Source organism: Maylandia zebra, linkage group LG22 (genome assembly GCF_041146795.1).
Source record: "Maylandia zebra isolate NMK-2024a linkage group LG22, Mzebra_GT3a, whole genome shotgun sequence".
Classification (NCBI taxonomy): domain Eukaryota; kingdom Metazoa; phylum Chordata; class Actinopteri; order Cichliformes; family Cichlidae; genus Maylandia; species Maylandia zebra.
The window spans coordinates 26001697-26024150 of record NC_135187.1 but is presented as its reverse complement, the minus strand read 5'-3'; the positions used below and the strand labels follow the sequence as shown (position 1 = coordinate 26024150).

General features: G+C 41.6%; 1 protein-coding gene across 1 annotated transcript in view; it reads left to right on the top strand.

Moving 5' to 3' along the window:
- Positions 1 to 4298: 4298 nt before the first annotated feature.
- trim71 (tripartite motif containing 71, E3 ubiquitin protein ligase) overlaps positions 4299 to 22454 on the top strand; it is a 34553-nt gene continuing 16397 nt past the window's right edge. The window contains exon 1 of the mRNA XM_004574338.4: positions 4299 to 6219. Within this exon, the coding sequence (XP_004574395.2) occupies positions 5473 to 6219 (747 nt within the window). The 5' untranslated portion in view covers positions 4299 to 5472. The remainder of the gene's footprint in view (positions 6220 to 22454) is intronic.

Below are 22454 nucleotides of genomic sequence, written 5' to 3'. Positions count from 1 at the left end.
GGCAGAACAGCTAAATAATTTAATGTAATTTAGTTGCTTCTATCCAGAACTCACTGACTTGACTTTCCCTTCAGTGCTTGGAATAAAAGCCCTGCTGTGGCCCTTACGTGGTGTTTCTGCTATTCAGCCACTAGATGGCGAACTTTGACATGAGCAGACCATAAAATAAACACATTTGCTGACACATGGTTTGAAAGCCACAGAGACCGGTGTTTAGAGAAGATGTTTCTCAGCTGTTCTGATACTCCTGACACATAAAGGATCACTGAAGGTTTTCGCTCAGGGAGCAGTTGTCCTCCTCTTTTAATATTATACAAAACAAATGTATAATATACATTTGGCCGCCGTTTCTGTGGGGATGGTGTTTGCTCTGTGTTGTAGCATCCTGATGACACTCGGTTTGAGCTCCAGTAGATGATTTTAAATGTCCCCCATTACTGATGGGAGTCTCACAGTCTAAGAAGGCTACCCGTGTCATTTTTCATATCCTTCCCCATGATCTTAATGCGGTGGTCCACCGAGTTACTGTGATCAGTGAACTGTGGTACGTCTTGAAATTTGATTTTCACCCAGGTGTCATCACATACCTGAACCAATGACTTGGTGTTTCAGGGCAGGATAACAGAGCCCTTTTTTCCACTTCTTCACTGGACAAGACAATTTGCCTATAAATGATCAAGAAACTGACCTCACAGCTCATTGTTCATTCAGTGGTGCTTATTTCAGTTATTATGCAAATATACAGTGGGGCAAAAAAAGTATTTAGTCAGCCACCGATTGTGCAAGTTCCCCCACTTAAAATGATGACAGAGGTCAGTAATTTGCACCAGAGGTACACTTCAACTGTGAGAGACAGAATGTGGAAAAAAAAATCCATGAATTCACATGGTAGGATTTGTAAAGAATTTATTCGTAAATCAGGGTGGAAAATAAGTATTTGGTCACCTCAAACATGGAAAATCTCTGGCTCTCACAGACCTGTAACGTCTTCTGTAAGAAGCTTTTCTGTCCCCCACTCGTTACCTGTATGAATGGCACCTGTTTGAACTCATCATCTGTATAAAAGACACCTGTCCACAGCCTCAAACAGTCAGACTCCAAACTCCGCCATGGCCAAGACCAAAGAGCTTTCGAAGGACACCAGGAAAAGTATTGTAGACCTGCACCAGACTGGGAAGAGTGAATCTACAATAGGCAAGCAGCTTGGTGTGAAAAAATCAACTGTGGGAGCAATCATCAGAAAATGGAAGACATACAAGACCACTGATAATCTCCCTCGATCTGGGGCTCCACGCAAGATCTCATCCCGTGGGGTCAAAATGATCATGAGAACGGTGAGCAAAGATCCCAGAACCACACGGGGGGACCTGGTGAATGACCTGCAGAGAGCTGGGACCAAAGTAACAAAGGTCACCATCAGTAACACACTACAACGGCAGGGAATCAAATCCCGCAGTGCCAGACGTGTTCCGCTGCTGAAGCCAGTGCATGTCCAGGCCCGTCTGAAGTTTGCCAGAGAGCACATGGATGATACAGCAGAGGATTGGGAGAATGTCATGTGGTCAGATGAAACCAAAGTAGAACTTTTTGGTATAAACTCAACTCGTCGTGTTTGGAGGAAGAAGAATACTGAGTTGCATCCCAAGAACACCATACCTACTGTGAAGCATGGGGGTGGAAACATCATGCTATGGGGTTGTTTTTCTGCCAAGGGGACAGGACGACTGATCCGTGTTAAGGACAGAATGAATGGGGCCATGTATCGTGAGATTTTGAGCCAAAACCTCCTTCCATCAGTGAGAACTTTGAAGATGAAACGAGGCTGGGTCTTCCAACATGACAATGATCCAAAACACACCGCCCGGGCAACAAAGGAGTGGCTCCGTAAGAAGCATTTGAAAGTCCTGGAGTGGCCTAGCCAGTCTCCAGACCTCAACCCCATAGAAAATCTGTGGCGGGAGTTGAAAGTCCGTGTTGCTCGGCGACAGCCCCAAAACATCACTGCTCTCGAGAAGATCTGCATGGAGGAATGGGCCAAAATACCAGCTACTGTGTGTGCAAACCTGGTAAAGACCTATAGTAAACGTTTGACCTCTGTTATTGCCAACAAAGGTTATGTTACAAAGTATTGAGTTGTATTTTTGTTATTGACCAAATACTTATTTTCCACCCTGGTTTACGAATAAATTCTTTACAAATCCTACCATGTGGATTCATGGATTTTTTTTTCCACATTCTGTCTCTCACAGTTGAAGTGTACCTCTGGTGCAAATTACTGACCTCTGTCATCATTTTAAGTGGGGGAACTTGCACAATCGGTGGCTGACTAAATACTTTTTTGCCCCACTGTACTGTTTATAAGGTGGGTAAAACCTGCAGTCAGCTGAGACTGGGAAAGGTTTCTCCCACTGAAAACTCTTCATCCAGATGAACAGAATCAACTTTCTGGGATTTCCTTACCTGGATGGTTGAGCATACATCAAGACTGTCCAGATGGGTCATTCTTTACATGCATGTGTGTCTACTCTGCACTGATTAAACAGCACTGTGAAGGTGTGGCAGAGCTTCATACCCACCAGGGGGAAGTATTGTGTTAAGGTAGGGTCAGCAATGAGACAAATGCTGCCATTTAAAAAGGCAAGTGGAGTACAATACAGGCTTTAATGGTCCCTTTACTGACCCCTCGGTTTCTTACAATATGTCAGTATGTGATGGTGAAATCACTTTTGAACTCACAAGCTTCACTGCCTTTTAGAGCTTCATTTTGAGAGACGCTCAAGTAATAAGGAGATATGTCTTTAACAATGAGAGTCAAAATATGCCCTCACGTGTCTGTGGACTATGAATATCTGTAGAGACGACACTTTATGTGAACTCTGTCAAGAGATCACGAAGTCAGATGATACAGCGAGCAGGAAAACGGGCGCCTGTGCATGTGTCATTCCAGGATGGCACCCTAACAGAGGGCCGTTTGTCTGACTCATTTTCACTCAGAGCAGTGGTCTTAATGAGCGCCTTCTTCAGTCTCTCAAAACAACCCTTTGCACTTTGGCCCGTGTCATCTGACAAACAGGGAATTCTTCTTCTTCAGCTTTAAAGAATACACTAATTCTGCAGTCAGTGCCACGAGCAATCATCCGCTGTGCCTGCAGTAGCTTATTCGAGGAACAGTGTAACACATCGTGCTTCGTGGACAGTTGAGTGCAATGTTCTCTCACTTTGATCATTTCCACCCATGATTGCGTTGATATGACAAAACTGAGGGAGGATGCCACCGTTTAGCCCACTTTAGCCACACCCCTGTGTTGGTGAACCCTGTGGCATTAGCTTAGCAGAGCATCTACTGTTATTTTAGAGAAAACAGAAAATTCTTTGCTTGATACAATGGATTAAACTTAAAAAAAAAAAAAGAGAGTGAGTCTGTAACTACATCTGTAAAACATCCATCCATCATCCACATACAGAGATGCGTCAGGAGAAACTCGGGGTTCAGTATCTTGTAGAGACTGATCAAAATATCGATGGTATTGATGTCGGTTCAACACTAGCATGATATGATTAATGCTGTCCTCCACGTTCAGTATGCAGCCCACTGAATTGTGTGAAATTAATTATTATTTTGGAAGTGAAAAAAAATCTCAAACATGCACAATATAGCCTATAACACAGTTAAACGAGAGAAGCTGGCCCAAAGAGACAGGCACATTTACATTTCAAATCCCCCCCCCCCCCCCCCCCCCCCCACACACAAAAAACTATTTAAAAATACACAAAGTTTAGTTTTTTTGCTGTGTTAACTAATTATTGCTGAACTTAAAAAATCACAGTGATTTACAGGTCTTTAAAATATGACAAACTTCTGTTCCCTACATAAGATGGTTTGTAAATTAAAAGTATCGGTATTGTTTTCAGCAATACTGACTGTATTCACTTGGTAACAGATCAATATCAAAATGTGGACTATTGCACAGCGATAATATCTCACCAGAGGACATTTTGAGTTACATTTTGGATCAGGCAGGGTTCGAACCCCAGACCTTACAGTTGTCGTCAGTACACGCGGATCGTGATATTTCGTGCATGTACAAGAACACCATTGAGGTTACTTAGTAAAATTGACATTTTCAGGCCCAGATTCTCGACTTCGGCAGCCATTAGCTAGTCTAAACTAAAAACAACAACTATACTCTTTTATAATAAAATATACGCGCAGTATATTATGAAGGGAAGGTAAATTGATGACAGCGAATCCCTTTAAATTCGCACTCACGCGCACGTGACCACATACCCCCAGCTATCGGGAGCGTGCGTTTGGCGCACACCCTTCTCTCCTCCCCTAGGGCGGAAGTAGCTGGCTCCATTTCTCCTCCTCAGTCCGATAAGAGCAGCTCGAGGAGCTGCAAGCCCAGCAGCACGCGCATGAGAGCGCACAGCTTGTTTTTAATTTGACTTTTTTTAAAAAAAAAATTCATCCGAGAATAAAAGAAAAACCAGCAGCAGCACATTAAAGGTCCAAACTGTCGCTGTACCGAGTTTCACCTGGTTGTAAGCCACCGTTCCCACCCCCACCCCCATACACCGAGCCGGGGAGAAAACCCTGCGCATTCCTCCACGCAGAACCCGGAGGGAGCGACCAGCAGCGGGGAAAGGTGAGCTGGAAGGGGGCCTCCTCACAAGGTGGGCCGGTGAATTCTCCCACACTGGGGATAGACGCGCTGTCTTGTGGTCTGGCTTTGTTGGAGGCTCGCTGTGGTTGTTGGTGAACCCTCGGTGACCAGAGGCACGCTATGATACCCTTGCTTTGATGAATAATTTAAGCTCTCGCGGTCCAAGGCTCGCGCTGCGACAACCATACGACCGTTGGCCGCCTGAACGGATCCCGACGGTCAGCCACACCGGTCTGAATTTGGAGGCTTAGCGATAACGGAGAACTAAAGGGAAAAAATTTGAGGTAGCTACTCGTCCGGGTGCTGCTTTGTAGCTCTGTCCTGTAGTCATGTTGCCGATCTGGTGGGGGAGGAGAGACCGAGCCCCCCAGCCGACCCAGTATCTTTCCATTTTCGGGTTTATGTTATGAGCTATCCCGAACAGCATCGCACTATTTTTCTCCACGGAAGCACCAGCGTCGTCTGTTGCTGAATGCTGTATTTAAAAGGAGGACTGTCGGTTCTGCTAAAGAGAGAAAAAAACGCCTCACACAACTGATTTAAGTATTCTGATTTTTCATCTGATCTCACAACTGTTTTTGAATAACTTTATGAATAAGTGGCTACCTCCTTGTTTTGTTTTTTGTGGCAAATCTTTCTTCCTTTTTCATTTTTTAAATCGTTGAATCTACCTCAAACACCACATTAACGCGGAGAGATAATTATCTTCTACACACCCCAAACGGGCTGATGTGTCTCCAAATGAATACCTCAGCCTCGTCGTCGTGCATGTTGTAAACTGAGCCCAGTTTTGGTGACGCTGCAGATGGCTTCGTTTCCCGACTCGGACCTGCAGACGTGCCCGCTCTGCAAGGAGCTGTGCGGCTCTTCTGCTCCCATTTCCTCCAGCTCTTCTACCTCATCGTCTTCATCTCACACCTCGTCTTCCTCCAGCCAAACCACCAAGAGGCTCCACGTTCTGCCGTGCCTGCACGCCTTCTGCAGGCAGTGCCTGGAGGGACAGCGCAGTCCCGGGGACCCGCTGAAGCTGCGGTGCCCCACCTGCGACCAGAAGGTGTCCATCTCAGAGGCCGGAGTGGACTCCCTGCCTTCCTCCAATTTCCTCTTCAGCAACCTGCTGGATGTGGTGGTGAGCTCAGAGGAGCAGATCCAGAACAAGAATGGCCACCACCACCACCACTCCCGGGGAGGTCTGGGTGGAGGCTCCTCTGGCTTCAGTCATCCGTCACGTGGAAGCCTGTTGCACTCGCACCACCTGGGAGAGCCTCAGTGCAGCTCCTGCGACGAGGAGAACCTGGCCACATCCCACTGCCTTGACTGCCAGGAGTACCTGTGTGATAACTGCGTGCGAGCACACCAGCGGGTGCGACTCACCAAAGACCACTTCATCGAGCGCCTGGGAGAGAACCTCCATCTGAGCAGGGTCAACGCTAACAGCAACGCCAGCCAGCCAGGGATGTCAGTGTCCCTCGCCCAGTCCCTGCAGAACAATTTCGCGCTGCTGTCCCTGTTCCAGGATCGCATGAGCTACTGCCAGCACCACGACAGCGAGGTAAGTCCAGCACTGGGGAGGACAAACACTCATTCATAGTACCAGTATGTTATAGATACTGGCTAGTTTTTAGTCTCAGTATGTAGTATGGAGTCATACTGGGGGGCCATATGGCCTTGGATTCAAAGGGAGCTAACTGGCTCTTCACCTAGTACCCTGGAGATGAACAGGCACGTGTGTTAAGCTGGATTTTCTCTCTCACACACACACACACACACACACACACACACACACACACACACACACACACACACACACACACACACACACTCTCTCTCTCTCGCTCTGTGTGTACACAGAGTCTGGTTAATCTGTACCACACCATCCATTCAGGGCAGACAGAGGCCCCTGTAGTAAGTGCACACATGTTTCTCTGACTGTTAGAAGTTCTTGGCTTTGGACATGCTGTGGAGATCTACTTTTGCTCTGGTAATGGGAAAGACAAGTTGGAATTCTCTCCTTGTGCGCTGTGTGATCTGGGCAGAACTACAAAGGCCCGTCAAACAGGAAAACAGCTTTTTCTTGGTAGAGTCATATGGTCAGGAAGAATAACAAATAGCACCAGCAGGAGGTCTTGGAATGTCATTTTTGACCCACTTCTGGTTTCTGTTGAGTTGCTTCCAAATAGTTCTCACCGCATCTTCTAGAAACAAAACGCAGTTTTGCCCGAGCAGGTCAGCAAACCGGTTGATCGAGAGTGGTCAGCAGATGCAGACCAGTGCAGAATATCACCCGGTACATTTACCTGCATTCTAGTAAGTCACTTAATCAAACAGAATAATAGACTGCAAATGTTAAAGCAGAGCTAACTTTTTCACATAACCAATAACAGACGTGGGTTGCACATCAATCTTTTAAGTTGCAGCAGCATGTGTAGCCTTGTCCCAGCAGTTAAACGCTGTAGACGCCGCAGGATGCCATTCATTGTTAACAGAACCTTGCAATGACTTAAGGCTCGCTGTGCACACTGAGAATACAACGCTGAGAAATAAAGGGTTTGACTTTATGAAAATGTGCCCTTTCATGACCAGACGGCTATTTGCTTTGTTCTAAACTGAAGCAAATTGTCATCACCATCAGCCAGAAGGTGATGGTGATGTCTTTTTATCTTTGTTTTTGTCGTCATTTGTTGCTGATTTTTGTTAAATAACAAAAGTAATTGACTTGTTTTATGGTTTGAACTTGCCATGAGACAAGTTTTAACTAATATGGGATTGATGTGATGCAGGTAACATCAGTAAAGGTTATTTGTCAATATCGGTCTATAAGGCCAGTATCGGCCAATAGAGATTGAAAATGTGACGTAATTCAGGGGTAAAACCGCAAAGGATTCTGGGAACTCATGGCAAGAGGTACTAGCGCACGCAGGCTTTCAATTGAAATTGGTTACACAGCGATAAAAAGAAACAAAAAATGGCAAGAAGCTGTTGTATTATTAACTAGCGGTCGCATGTCAGCCACGGGAAGCCGACGGGTAAAGAGATCAATTGTTATCGGATTACGTCGTTGAAGAGAAATTGTTCGAGCCATGTTTCCGAAGTAACAAAGAGCCGACGGATGGCCTGGATTGCAGCCATTCAACGACCAAATATAACGTCCCATAACACTCCAGCTCACAGGTTAGTCTGCTCCAAGCATTTCCACAAAGGTCAGTGTTTTTTAGCAGTTAATACGTCATTTTTCTTAACATAATTGGTGATATAGGTTACAAGCAAGTCTGGCGCTGAACAGAAATTGTCGCGCTATGCTCCTGTGTTTATTGTGCATAAATAGTAAATTGTCTTGACACAATATTGGGTTTCGCTTCTGTTATTATGGTACATTGACAAAAACATATACTTTTATTCACAGGATAAAACAGGTTTTTTGTATCACTAATTGCCCAGTACGATTACAGCATACAATATTATTGTCACTGCTACATATCTGTAACGCGTACCAGAAGGTATTTCCACTATTAATTAATTACTGTTTAGCTCAAAGTTCCCATTAATAAACTGTTAACGAATGTGTATTTATGAAGACGATTTGTGAGACTGGTAAACTTATGATACGTACGATGATTGTCCATTGGTAGCATTTAAGCATAAGAAAAAGAATAAGAATATGAAACCTTGGATAACTAAGGGTCTTGCAAATGCGTGTAAAAAGAAAAATAATTTATATAGGGATTATATAACACATAGAACAAAGAATGCGGAAATGAAATATAAAGTTTATAAAAATAAGTTGGTATTAATATTGAGGAAAGCCAAGAAAGACTACTATAAAAAACCTTTTCAGGAAAACAAGAATAATATTAAGGGCATTTGGAATATTTTTAAGGAGGTATTGGGTAACAAGAACACACCCTTAGATCGGCCTAATTATTTTATTAAGAATAATCAAGTTGTCAAAGACAAGACTGAAGTAGTAAACAAATTCAATTCCTTTTTTGTAAATGTTGGACCTACTTTAGCAAATTTAATTAGGAAAAATGACGATCCAGAATATGAGGAAGCCTGGAAAGGAGATAATAGAATGGTTAATTCCATATTCTTGGCTGATATTACCATAAAAGAAATGGTAGCAATTGTAGAAAATTTTAAAAATAAAAAATCTACTGACTGTGATGGTATAGACATGGTTATAATTAAAAAGACTTTAGATTGTATAAGGATTCCTCTTTGCTATATTTTTAATCTTTCGCTACAATCAGGAGTATTTCCTGATCGAATGAAAGTGGCAAAAGTGATACCCTTATATAAATCAGGAGATAAGCATAGTTTTAACAATTATAGGCCAGTGTCTCTTTTGTCACAGTTTTCAAAAGTGCTTGAAAAACTCTTTGCGCAAAGACTTGATAGTTTTATTGAAAAATATCAACTAATAAATGAAAATCAATTTTGATTTCGTAAAAATAGATCAACGGCATTAGCATTGTTGACTTTCATTGACGATATTTCATCTGCAACCCATAATAATAATAATAAATATACAGTGGGGGTATTTGTTGATTTAAAAAAAAGCTTTTGATACGTTACAACATTCTATTTTGATTTCTAAATTGTATAACTGTGGTGTGAGAGGAGTGGCATTGAATTGGTTAAGGAGTTATTTAGAAAATAGGTTGCAATATGTACATTATCTCAGCAATACCTCTGAAAGATTGAAGATTGTATGTGGCGTTCCTCAAGGTTCAATTTTGGGACCTAAACTTATATATTTATATATTAATGATATCTGTGACGTATCAAAAAGGTTAAATTCTATTTTATTTGCAGATGACACAAATTTTTATTGCTCTGGAGAGAATTTGAAAGATTTGGTTGAAATTATGACTTCTGAGATGTTAAGATTAAAAAATGGTTTGATGTAAATAAATTATCTTTGAATCTGACAAAAACAAAATTCATGATATTTGGCAATCGTCTAAAGGAGGATGAAGTCATTATGTCCATTGATGGAGAATTGATTGAAAGAGTTACTGAATTTCGTTTTTTGGGTGTAATAGTAGATGAAAATTTGACGTGGAAATCACATATTGACTATATTAGAAAGAAGATGGTTAAAAGCATTTATATTTTGGGAAATGTAAGAGATTTATTAGATTATAAAACAATGCGCATTTTATATTTTTCATTGTTTTTCTCATATTTTAGTTACTGTGTTGCAGTTTGGGGGAAAACATATGAGAATACTATAAAACCTCTAAACTTATTACAGAAGAAAGTGATATGAATGATTCATAATGTTAAATATAGAGAACATACAAATAAATTATTTATAAAATCAAAATTATTAAAATTATACAGTTAGCTAGGACTACACAAAGATTAATGAGTCCAACGGTTAGGGGTATACGACTGTGGAACTCTCTTCATTATAATTTAAAGAATTGTATAAGTTTACATTGTTTTAAAAAGTGTTACATGCTTAAAACGATAACTCAATATGAAGAATGCGAATGAAATTGGAGTTCATTGAAAATGGATCCATTATAATTTTTTGTTTTATTTATTTTAATTTTATTTTCTCCTTGTTACTATGTGGAGTGGTATATTCTGATTGTAAATTGGTCATTTGGTTTGGGTTAGGACCGGAGATAAATGTTAATATTAGTTTTTTCCCTGATTTTTGGTGCCCACTTGTAATATAAGTTGGAATGTAGATAGGGGGCAGGGTTTAATAAGAATATTTTCTTCTTCCTGCTCCTTTTCACACATGGTTGTAGTGCTTTATTGATAGAAAGTGTGGTTGGTTTGTTTGATTTGTTGTACCAAGTGTTAAATAAATAAATGAAAATGAAATGAAAATGGTCTTTCGTTCTACATGGTGCATTTCAAGGTCCTGTACCCATCCGTCGGTAAACTGTACCTGGGCTTGTTGCAGTGACCTGAAGTTACTAAACTTCATGAGTGTATGCACTCACTCCAAGAACCGTATAATTAGCGTGGTGAAAGTTGGGCAGCACGCTAACGTATTTTGTCCACTCTGTGTGCTCGTAAGGGTCTAACCCTTTCACTCCTTTGATTTTTTTCTTTTTTTTTTTTCCTCGTGTCTTTCTTTGACTTTTCATCAAGTCTGTCTTTGTACGGACCGGCATTGTTGCTCTTCTTCGTTTTGTACATAACTTTTTTGGGGAGCAAAGAAAAAGCAAGAAGGTATTGGAACCGGAGAATGAACGTTTTGCGGTGCTGCAAATGCTCGCATTTGATGCGGTACTTGGATTGTTTTGCCACGAGTTCCCGGCATGCAATGCGCGAAAGTCACGTGGTCTGTCAATCTCTATAGTTATTGGCCCCTAATTGTGAGTATAAGAACAGAAATATAAGAACAGAAATGCATTGGGGACTGTTGTTTCCATTGTTTCCAAGATGAACCTTTTTATGAGCAAAACACACACAAATCTACCATCATTTCACACACGAAAAACCCAACTGCAGTTCCTTGATTGGCCATTTGAGGCCAGCTCCAAAAATAAGTCTCTCTTCATAGAGTCTCATGTTAAAATGCATTTAAAGCAAATATAAACCTGTTTATAGTCTGGCTTAAAACACATGTTTGGTCTCTATGAGTGGTTTAACCCTTAATAACAAATGTAGGAGGGGGATATTTAGAATTTGCTAAGGCTTAAAGTTAGGGGTGTGGCTGTTTTCCCAGTTCTCGGCTTGCCTAATTTGAGCCAATGACCTGCACGTATCAGCTGTATTTGTGCTGTTGGTGCCTTTGGAGCATTAGGGTGGTTAGCCCAGTTTTATTTGCCGGAGGTGATGAAGGCTCCTGTGCTGTGTGTTAGTGTGTCACAGGAAATAAATCCATGACAAGCAGGGAGAAATGGTGGCTGTCACAGATGATTGAAAAAACAGCCTGAAAATGCTCACCCTCTACGTGCTGTGCCTGAGGCCCCCCAGATACCTAAGGGGAAAGCCTGTCATTAGTGCTCAAAAACTTCTCAGGGTGTGTTAAGTGCTCAGCCTTAAAGCACCCACAAGGCGGAGGCTTGTGAAGGGTAAAAAAGAGAACAAACAGCCTTAACCCTCTCTGTTTGAAACAGATGTTAGGAAAGTCAAATGTTGCCATTTAATTTTGCCAACAATAATGTAACAACACAGGTAATGTCTCCCAAGTAAAGTATCAGTTTAATGACTTTGCCTCCCCGCCATTAGCGCTGTTTAGCTCAGCTTCCTCTTGCTTTACTTTTAGCTGTTTACTGGCGTGAGTGGGGTTCAGTTACCCGGTGTTCGTTAAAATGTGTGAAATTTAAGTAAATGGGGCAGTGTTTAAAAACGTAACCCAACTAATCACTAAAGCCCAGTTCAAATTTCCAATTTAATTTTCCAATTTAAGTTTTTTTTTTTTTTTTTTAGTTTTATTTTTTTTTATTTTTTATTAGAATAACCCCTACCCCCGCATACCCCCTGTCCATTGCCAGTAAGTAGGTGGGTTCAGTTTTCCAGTAAGGGCTTCATTTCCCATTCACTTACTCAGAGCTTCAGCCCTGGGGGAGGGAATGACACAGGAGCAGGCGAGTCTTTCTTTGCCTGCAAGCACTGAGAAAGCTGAGACATTGTCCAGCATCCAGGACTGTGTCTATCATATCTTAAACTTTCATCAACTGCCTAGTCTTTCTGACTGACGGGAGAAACAATTTTAGCTTTTTTATAGTTGGTCGTTTTTCATCAAAATCAGTTTCTTGTGTTATACTAAATCCTGTATACTAGTCTGCCTTATAGTTTACACGAAACCCATTTGAAAGACAATTTCTTAGGTTGTCTGAGGTAGGGGATTGGTTTCTTTGCTCCATATTATCATTGCTGATCTATTAAGAGTTGGAAACCTTTTAAGAGTGACAACATGATTTTAATATCTGGCAACAAAGTATCAATAGGAGATAATTTGATGTAATCGCTGAAGTGATAAATTTCACATCTTTTTTTCTGTCATCCAGTTACTGACATTTACGGCTTCACTTGTGCACAGTGAGTCAGTATAGCTTCTTCATAAACCACATATAGTCTCGTACAGTTCTGGGTATGAGAATGTAAAGGCCTCTCAATACTCTTATACAGCAAAGTTTTAATCAGATGTTTATGTACTGTAATTGTGTGCATCATGGGAGCTAGTTACTGATCACGGGGCTCTATATTTGAATTATCCTTTATAAATAGACATGTACTAGAGCAATAAAGGTTTTCTGCTTGACCGTCTGCAGAATATATTCTGACTAGTTGCTCCCTCTCATGTAAATCCAGATATTCATGTTTGTCTGGCGTTCAGCTGGCCATCAGCTGTAGGCTCTGTGTGTATTCAGGTGTAACTCTTAGCAGAAGTCGAGAGGTGTTATGTGCGGCTTTTGCCTGGGCTAGTTCTTCGAGGCTGGCTTGGTCTGCGAGGGCCCTCAAGAGTTTTTCTAGGAGCTGTTCCATCTGAAGAGTTAAGCAAGCCCACTGAGGTACTGTTTTGAGCTGTTCTGAGATTCAAGATGGCCATTAAGAGGCAAAACTTGACTCCAGAAGGACTTCTGATAATATGTGCTGAACTTCCAAACTCCCCCAGAAAACATTCTGAAGAACACTGGTTCAGGCAGCGGTTTGGTTTGGAGAAACACTAAAAGAAATGATGCAGTGCAGTCTGCAGACGTGTAAAGGTTTGGTGTTAATTGTAAGCAGCTGATGCTTCTTATTTCGACTGTTTGTACTGGCAGCTGCTGACGTGCAGTGGGAATCCTGTCTGTTGATACTCTGTGCATGATCAGGTTTTTCAGCCTCTTCAAGCATTGTAAGAAAAGATGTGATGGTGTTGGAGAGACGTGCTGAAACCCTCACTCATATTTAACCTCATTAGCTGTAATGGAGAAAGCCACCCCTCTCCCCCTTTAAAGAATCCGTATAATGAATCTTAATTTGCTCTGGCTTGAGTTTTCTTGCCGTTTGCATATTTACCCTACTGGTTTAATCTACAGATGACTCGTTTAAGGTATTTTGGCTACAGCTTGGATTTGATTGATTTCCAACTGGTGGAATTGCCAGTGAAGAGTTGTGGATGGGAGACAAAGCTCTGTAGGCCGTAAAGGAAACTGGCCACACAGTATAAGATGTGATAGACCGGTCCATGCATACTCGCTAAGAATTGTTCACAAAAATCAAAACAGCTTTTTTTGAAATCTGGCAACAAGGGAAATGGCTACAAAAACAACACCACAGTGACAAAAAGCCACAGACTGAGCAGCAGATATATCATCGCCTTGATGTCCACCTTTGTTGTCGCGTTCGCGTTACATATTAATTGCATCACAGGACGCTCGGCTGCATTACTATGATGACGACCACGCACATTATGCATGTGGTACTCGATTGTTATGGAAAAAGAGTCGATCTGAGTAGGTTGTAATTTAAAAGGCGCTTTGTGGCGTTCCAAAAGCATGTGTCCAATAAGGAAGTTGAAGAGCACCTTCTGTACGTCAACTGTCACAACATTGCTGAAGGGTGTTTCTCTCGACTCTTCTTGACTTCTACCGGCTGTTATAAATGACGATACTGATCAATCGTCAAATGGCTAATGTTAACTGGTTTGCACTGCAGATATTCCACATTTCAAGAAAACATGTGGTAATATTAACATTTTATTTAAATTTAGTTATCATTTAAAATGTAAAAAAAAAAAAAAGGGAATATCATTTTATTCATGTTTGCAGGCAGCAGCACTTGTGAGTGTGAGCAAATCAAGAGCACTTTCCATCCTCCTTTTCCAGGTAGCTTCAGGTGCTGATGACACACCGTCTAATTTGAGGTGTGAATCTTCTCAAACAGTGCCAACAGCAGTATCACATTGCAATAGTAGTGACTCAGCATTATATCCAGTGACACAGCACTGTCAACTACGCCTGTAGTTGTAGTGTTCTGGCTGAAAACCTCAAATAAAAGTACAACATGGCTGTTCCACAGCTAAAAGAACACAATCTTGTTACCAGTCAGGAATGCACTGATATATGAATATTTTCTGCCTGGGAGGTCATATCTTGGGTGAAGCTTTTTAACCAGCTCTGTTCTTTCACTGTTACTGCATCAGTAATGTCCATCAACTTTTTGCTCGCAAATGCTGCAGCATGCTGATATTGATTGATTTATGAGGAAAAAAAAATAAAATGCGAAATGAGGATGTAAAGATTTAAATTTGTGACTTTGTGTATGCTATCCTCTTGTCAAGAAGATGGTGGAGAAACTTGGGTTAATGAACTGTGGTCATCCAGAGTTCTTTTTTTATGGCTGAAGCTTTCTATGACTTTATTCTCTTCCTCTAAAAGAAATCTAACTTTAAAACTTGAGTTTTAAATTGCTCTTAATGCTTCTGGCTGGAGAGCTGGTATTGCTGCACTATAGACGACGGCCAAGTGAATATGTTGGTCTACTTTAGCAGCATAAATGCCCCTGCTCCTAATCTGGACTGTGCAGAGAGTGTCCCACGCTGCGTCTGTGTGTTAGTGTGAAGCAGCAATGGAAAATTGGATTACATCGAAGGAGTGCCCTCTGCTTGCTGTGGTGTCACCCTCCAATACCCAAATACATATGGATCCTGGTCTGAGAGAGGGATAATGGTATGATAATCCCACAGAATGTCACCCTGTGCTTCAAATTAAATTGTTGTCGCCATAGCTACGTGGGTGGTTGTGCACGTGCGTGGTTTTTCAGCAGCACACGCCCAAATAGTCTCGGGGGTTGGTGGAGCAGCCTGAGAGCAGGCACAAAGTGGATGCTGGGCAGTGAGTACCTAAATTGTGCAGCGGTATGAGGATGAGGTGAAGTTGAACTAATTACTTTGACGGTGCTCTCGTATCTGCTCAGGGACCAGTTGGGTCAGGATTTAAAGTCAGTACTGGTGAGGAGCGTTTGTCAGGCTTTTATTTGTTAAACTTTACTGAACCATTGTCATGTTCTGCCAAGGAATGTGGTCACTTAAAACACATGCATGCTCTGCTCTGTGATCCTGAGCGCTACTCCCCCCTCTCCCAGAGCTCGCTAACACAGAATGTTTGTAAGGAAACCTAACCCAACACTGACGCTGATACAAGGCCAGAGGAATTCCTGTAACTTGAGTTTATACCTCCTGGGTTCTCTTTCTCCCCCCTCTCTCTCACTCACACACACACCGGGTATTTCCTCTGTCGACTCCTGTCTTTCTCATCAGCACTCTGTTCTGTGTCAGAGACGATGACCATTATAGATGCAGAAAGTCTCCTCGGCGTGATGTAGCAGCTGTTGCTGTTGAGGAGCGAGTGATTTCTTTTCATCACTCAAAGTATCTGTACGAGTGTGGCAGCAGCATTTTCATCCAAGAGCATCTCCCATCTGTAGGTAGTTATCCTCTGAAGAGGATTTTAGTGTTTCTGTGTGTGTTTCCACACAGCCACCAGAGTTGGATTATATGAAGTTGGACTTCCAGAGTTTTAATGTGCAACATGTGCCTAGTAATTAGAAAGCATTCCTTGTTTCCTGTGTGTTGTGACTGTGTTTCATGTAGGCTAAAGGGAAGTGTGTGTGTGTTGACTTTGAAGTCCATTCGAGGACTTTGGGCCATATAAATTTAATGGATAGAAAGGAAGGCATTTATCACATTCTCTCTGACAACTGGATTTAAAACCCATTCAAAACCTGGAGCCTGCCACTTCCTCCTCCGTGGCTATGTCCAAATGGGGTTTTAATTGGCCATTATTTGACCTCACTCGGTGGGATTGTGTTGTTAACACATTTGACTTTATTTGGGTAACACTGCACAGCTTCCAGTCATAATTTGTCCACCTCACTTTATTTAGTCTTTAGGCTTTAAGCAGGTGTTTGATGCAGTTGCGGTAGTTTGCATGCTTTGTTGTTACTTTTGGATGTGTTTTCCATGACCTGCTTTTTCTGAAAGATTGCACATTTGTGCAAGTGAAACACTGTGTGATAACGCTGAGTTGTTCAACACAAAAGGCAAACCAATCACATTTGCTACTTACTCTGGCTCACATTCCAACATTAAAGGTTTCCTCTTCCAACAAAAGAGAACGTTTATTAATCATTAAGATGTTAAGTGTCCTCCTCCTCCATGCCTCCAAAACAGAAGCAACGCTAACATGAAGAAGTAATCTTTGTACTGTACCAACTGGATTTGACCAGTGACTAACGTGCTTTCTTTTTCCAATAAGTTAGAAAAAAGCTGATATACACATTAGTTGTAAAAATTAAGAGAACTTAAGAAAAAAACCCCCACAAACATTCAGAATAACCCAAGACTTTCTTTCAGTCATTTGAATGTTTTATATTAAGAATATGTGTAGCAGGGAAGCTGTAGCTTTAAAAGAAAATAGAAAAATAAGTCTTAATCCTTCCTTCATAATATTAGTTTTGGGCTAGTCTGTATTAGTATCTTAGCCTTTCATACGTAAGAGTAGCTAATTGCCTGATTTGTGGTGATTGCTAGGGCTTCTTCAGTTTTTGAGTGATGGCTCTGTGCTTGAGGAACACGTGCACCAGTTTTTGATGCAACTCACACTTCAGGTCTTACTGCCACTTCACTTTGTGACATTATTTGCAGCCTCACTCACAATGAATCTCTCAGCTTTCAGGGCTGATGTTGTGGTGTGTGACAAATCAGATGATGGACGTGAGACCAAAGAAGGGTGACTGCAAAGAAAGGTGGCAACATCAGAGCATAAGTAATGTGCAGAGAACTGGCTACAAAAGTACAGAAAGTAAATGCTGAATAACAGCTAGGATGGCGGGCTGACTGTGAACATTGTGTTTTTGTAACCAGTGTCAGAGTTTATTAAATACGTTGTGAATATTTTCCAGCAAATGAGCTTGCAAGATAACAGTTGAAGCCTTATATTAAGAAAAAGAGGGGAAGAGGTGGCTGTGACGAGCTGAGGCTCATGGAGCATGTGGGTTGTTTATTAGGCAGAACGCTGCTGCACATTACATCCTATTCATTTAATTCCTCTTTTCTGCCGGCTTGCGTTTCATAATTGTATTGTTGCGATTATTCCTTTTATCTGCCCCGTCTCTGTGTCATTACTTCAGTTTATTTATTTATTTATTTTTAAACTTCACTGCTCCAGTGAGCGCATCACAATCACTCACATGCTGTCCATGCAAAGGAGGCCAGCTGACTGTGGGTTTTTCCTTCAGCGGGGCTGTCCAATCAGATCGTTGTATTACAGCCACCGCCCTCCGCGTGTTGTAGCTGGCTAAGTTTCAAAACATCGGCAGGAGTGTCCCTGTGCATGTTGTGTTCGTGGCAGCGAGCCAACGGGGGTTGCCACAAGAGGGCGGAGCAGCGGCCGGTGGGGGTGGGGGCGAGGTGTTGAGAATGAGGAGAGGAGAGAGAGAGAGAGAGAGAGCAATGGTGGGAACAAAGAGGGGAGGGAGAAACTTTGTGAACAAGATATGCAGAGCGTTTTCTCAAAAGATAAGAGTAGGTGTCTGTGATTTGCATCGAAGGACCTTTGTCTGCCAGATGGCTTTCCAAGGATTGCTGGGAATGTTAGGATCAGTTATTCCTCAGATTATCCAGCCCGAACATACCAAAGTGGCTTAGTGCTGATGCTGGCTGGTTAGGCTTTCATAAGTGGAGTAACTCTGCTGATCTTCCTCTAGTTTTCTAATTTAACTCCAGCACATGCTGAAGTTAGTTTGCTCACTGAAGGATGACTGATGCATAAAATCTGCCTGGTGTAACAGCCTGTTTGAAGAAAAAGGACCTCTGCTGTAGCTGAGACAGCTTTTTTTTTGCACTTCACATTGTGGCCTCTAAGTCATGTCTTAGTAAAGGAAGGTTTCGTGTGTGTACGTGCACATGCTTAACCTTATGTCCTGACGTCTGCTCCTGCCTGAAGTGTTGCAATGGGGTGTGCTGCAATTCTGGACTGGTAATCAAGTGTTTGGAAGTTTAAAACCGACACACTTTCTAAAAATGATAACAACAGTATTTATTTAGCTTTTTTTGCCTCTTTGTGATTGTGTGAAATATATTTATTGCTGAACTTTGTTTTACATAAAAACATCTTTCAAGTGAAGTCCAGTATAACTATCTTTAAAAGCAGTGTTTGAAGTTTTGTTGTTGTCTTCAAAAAAGAGATGAGCAGTCTGAGTATAGTAATTACATAAAGTGAGTTACTTAATCACTTGGTTACTTGAAGCTTTATTTTTTCCACTGGTGAATAAAACTGCCTTTCACAAATTCACACTGACATGTGACATCAGCTTCTAGGAATTTTCCTTTTCGCTCTGACCTTTTCTGTCTTTGTGTTGACAGGCAGTTAAAGAAAAGAGCACAGAGACCTGAGGCGATGACACAGATTAACAGAAGGTCTCTATTTAAATGATTCAAGCAAGTCCTGTTGTACTCATGCGTCACTTTTTGAACTTTGGAAACCATTTCCATTTAAAAGATGTTTTAAATGAATTCAACTTTAAACAGATTCATTCTGGGTTAAAATGTTCATGAGTTTTCTCACAGAGCTCTTACACACTGTTGGTGGAAAAATAAAATACAGGAGGAAACGCGTTTGGATCACAGCTGTTTTTTAAAATTATGAAATTAAAGTGTAAACTTGCTAAATCTTGCTGGCTTCAGCTTACTTCAATTTACTTCAGTTGAGTTTAAAATGATAGTATTTGTACAAATTAGAGGAGGCTGCACATGCGGACATGCAGTTGCTAGCAGGGCTGTGAGTCGGCCTTCTAGATGCTGGAGCTGCTTACTGTCAACAACATTGGAGACAACAATCTTCTGCTTGTGCTGCTGTTGATCATTGAGTCGGCTTTGGAGGAGACGAGGTTCTGATATACAAAGTGTCTACATAGACAGTCACCCTTTGTAGACAAATACCTACAAATTTCAGCTGTCAAACATAAGTGCTTTGTAGGGGCTGACAGAAATATGGTTGCCAGGTCTGAAAATTGCTTGGTTTTTTGTGCAATTTAATAAATTCTTACAATTTTTTTCCTTTTCAAATCTCAATCTAGTTTAAAGGTCGTGTTAACAAGAGTCTCTTAACTGGTAACAAGCTGAATTAAGCCGTAAGTTTACAGATATCCAAGTGTCTCTGCCCGGCAATCTTGGCAGCAGGAAAAACTCAGGTTTTTTTTTTTTTTTTTCTTGTGTTGGTTTGTGGATAAAGCGTGTTGCGGGCTGGTCAAATGATGTGATGGTAAACTGCTTTATTGACACTACTATGCTTTGTAAAAGTAATCCAGCAGGTTAACGTCTATTCATTGTCTGGTACCAGTGGGCAGCTGTAGAAATTCACTGCTGCAATGCGTGCGCGATTAGTTTTTTGTTTTGTTTTTTGAGCAAACTTGTTTTCAGTTTCCCAAGCAGCCCTGTTTCTGTGGCACCACTGTGTGACATTACATGGCCCTCGTCCCTTCCCCCCACTCGGCTGTGCACGCAGGGAGCGCATGCATGCTGCATGCAGTGATTTTTTTTTTTTTTTTTTTTTTTAAATTGGCTATTGAAGTTTGTGCCCCCCCCCCCCCCCCCCCCCCCCCACATTCCCAGTGCATTGCATGGTGGGAAAGGGGAAACAGGATTGATCCTGCTGCTGTGTGAATACAAATACGGGGAACTTGCAGCCATTGTGCATCGCTGTTATTTCCCTCAGGAGTTAACCTTTTTGCTTTGTGACGGTGCTGCGGCGTGAAACTATTGGCATTTATTTAAAAAGACAAAAATGCAACACAACGTCAGATTCGGGTGAAAATGCACACCCTAACTCATCAGTGTATTAATCAATTCATGATTTTGAGGTTACAAAGATCAACACTAAATTTTTTTTATGTATTTATTTTTGTCATTGAATCAGTTTCTGTTTACTCCTCTTCCTCTCCAGCTTCTCCTCTTTGTTTTTAGTTTTATAATTTTAAGATTTAGGATGCCTACATTTCATACAGTAATAATAATAATAATAATAATGGATTGCATTTATATAGCGCTTTGAGGGTCTCGAAAAGCGCTTTACAATTCCACTATTCATTCACTCTCACATTCACACACTGGTGGAGGCAAGCTACAGGTGTAGCCACAGCTGCCCTGGGGCAGACTGACAGAGGCGAGGCTGCCATATTGCGCCATCGGCCCCTCTGGCCTTCACCAGTAGGCGGCAGGTGAAGTGTCTTGCCCAAGGACACAACGACCGAGACTGTCCGAGCTCGAACCGGCAACCTTCCGGTTACAAGACGAACTGCCAACTCTTTGAGCCACGATTGCCTCTGTTGCTGTTAGCAATACTAACAGCTAAAATTGAAGTTCACAACACTGAACAATGATTTTGGGGCAAATTTCAGGGGTCAGACCTCCTGTTTGAACAACATTAAAGTGGTAAACATAGGTTATCATAAATGTTAAAAAGTTAAAGTTGTTTAATGATTAAATGGCTAATATTAACACGTATTGATGTTAGTCCTTTTGCTATTATGAATTACCCAATAATAGTATTTATGATGTGTTAGCTAAGGTGTTTACCATTTTCATGAAATCGTCATTTCATTTAACATTCTCATTACAGCACAAGGCTTTTGTGAACTGTGGAGCCGAATGCAGAAGAACCAAGAAGGTATAGGAGCAAAATAACATTCAAGCAATAAAAGTGTGCAAAGATCCAGCAGTCTGGACGTGATTGGTACTTGACCCTCTGTGTCACCATGCCTTTTGGATGTAGACGAGCAGAATGTCCCTCTGCCTGAAGCCTTTGCTCGTGCCACGCATTAGTGTGTAATAAATAATGTTGGTGAGTCTGCTCTGCCTCGAGGCCTCCCCTCCAGGCTGTTCTCTGTGGAATTTACAACTTTGATGGCATTACCCACATTTCACATCTTTTCATGTTGTTCTCATTTCTTCATGGCAAGCACATGGTGCTGCCTGATGTGACATCTACAATATTTTGGACATGTCAGAATTGTCTCTAGGGCTGCCACAAACGATTATTTTGATAGTCGACTAGTCATTGATTATTTTTGCGATTAGTCGACTAATCAGATCATGCATCCATTGGACGTAAAACGTACAGCTTATTGCACCAGCAGCATCTGCTCTTATATAACTATCATTAGCTTACAGCTTTAAGTGTTTAAGGTATGTGCTAGCTAAAAATAAAGACAAGATGGTAGTTTATTAAATTTTAATGACATTTGCAGATTGTTTCGGTGGAATTTAATAAACTCAGCCGTGTGCTCCTTGCTATCTAAAATATAACAGGACACCGGAGTATATTCTCGAGCATCTCACACTTCTGATAATCAGTTGCCTGCTTGACGTTTATTCAGCTGTGTAAAAACTATAACTTTAATCTCAGACAAACCGATTTACTCAGGAACAAATAAAATACTGAAAAAAGCCAAACAATAACATTTTTAAGTTATCTAAGTAACTTTTATCATGTTTAACCTGAGTAGCGAAAGACGGAGGTGGGTTTGAAAATTATTTGCCGGGAGTCCGGTGTTCTCACCGGCTCTAGTGAGCCGGAAAATGAAGGGCGCATTTGTCGGAGTCTTCAAATTTGGACAGTCTTCGTCGTGTCGCTGTAACGTAATCGGCCTACAAAAGTGGGCACAGGAGGATGCGGTTCCTGAATTTGGACACAGCTACGATACCGGACACTGCTTCTTCTTTTTCGGGGTTTAACGGCAGCTGGCATCCTTGTACATGCAGTGCTGCCATCTTCTGTTTCAGTCCGTTATTACACGCTTAATTCCTACTACTTATTCCTGCATGTTTTG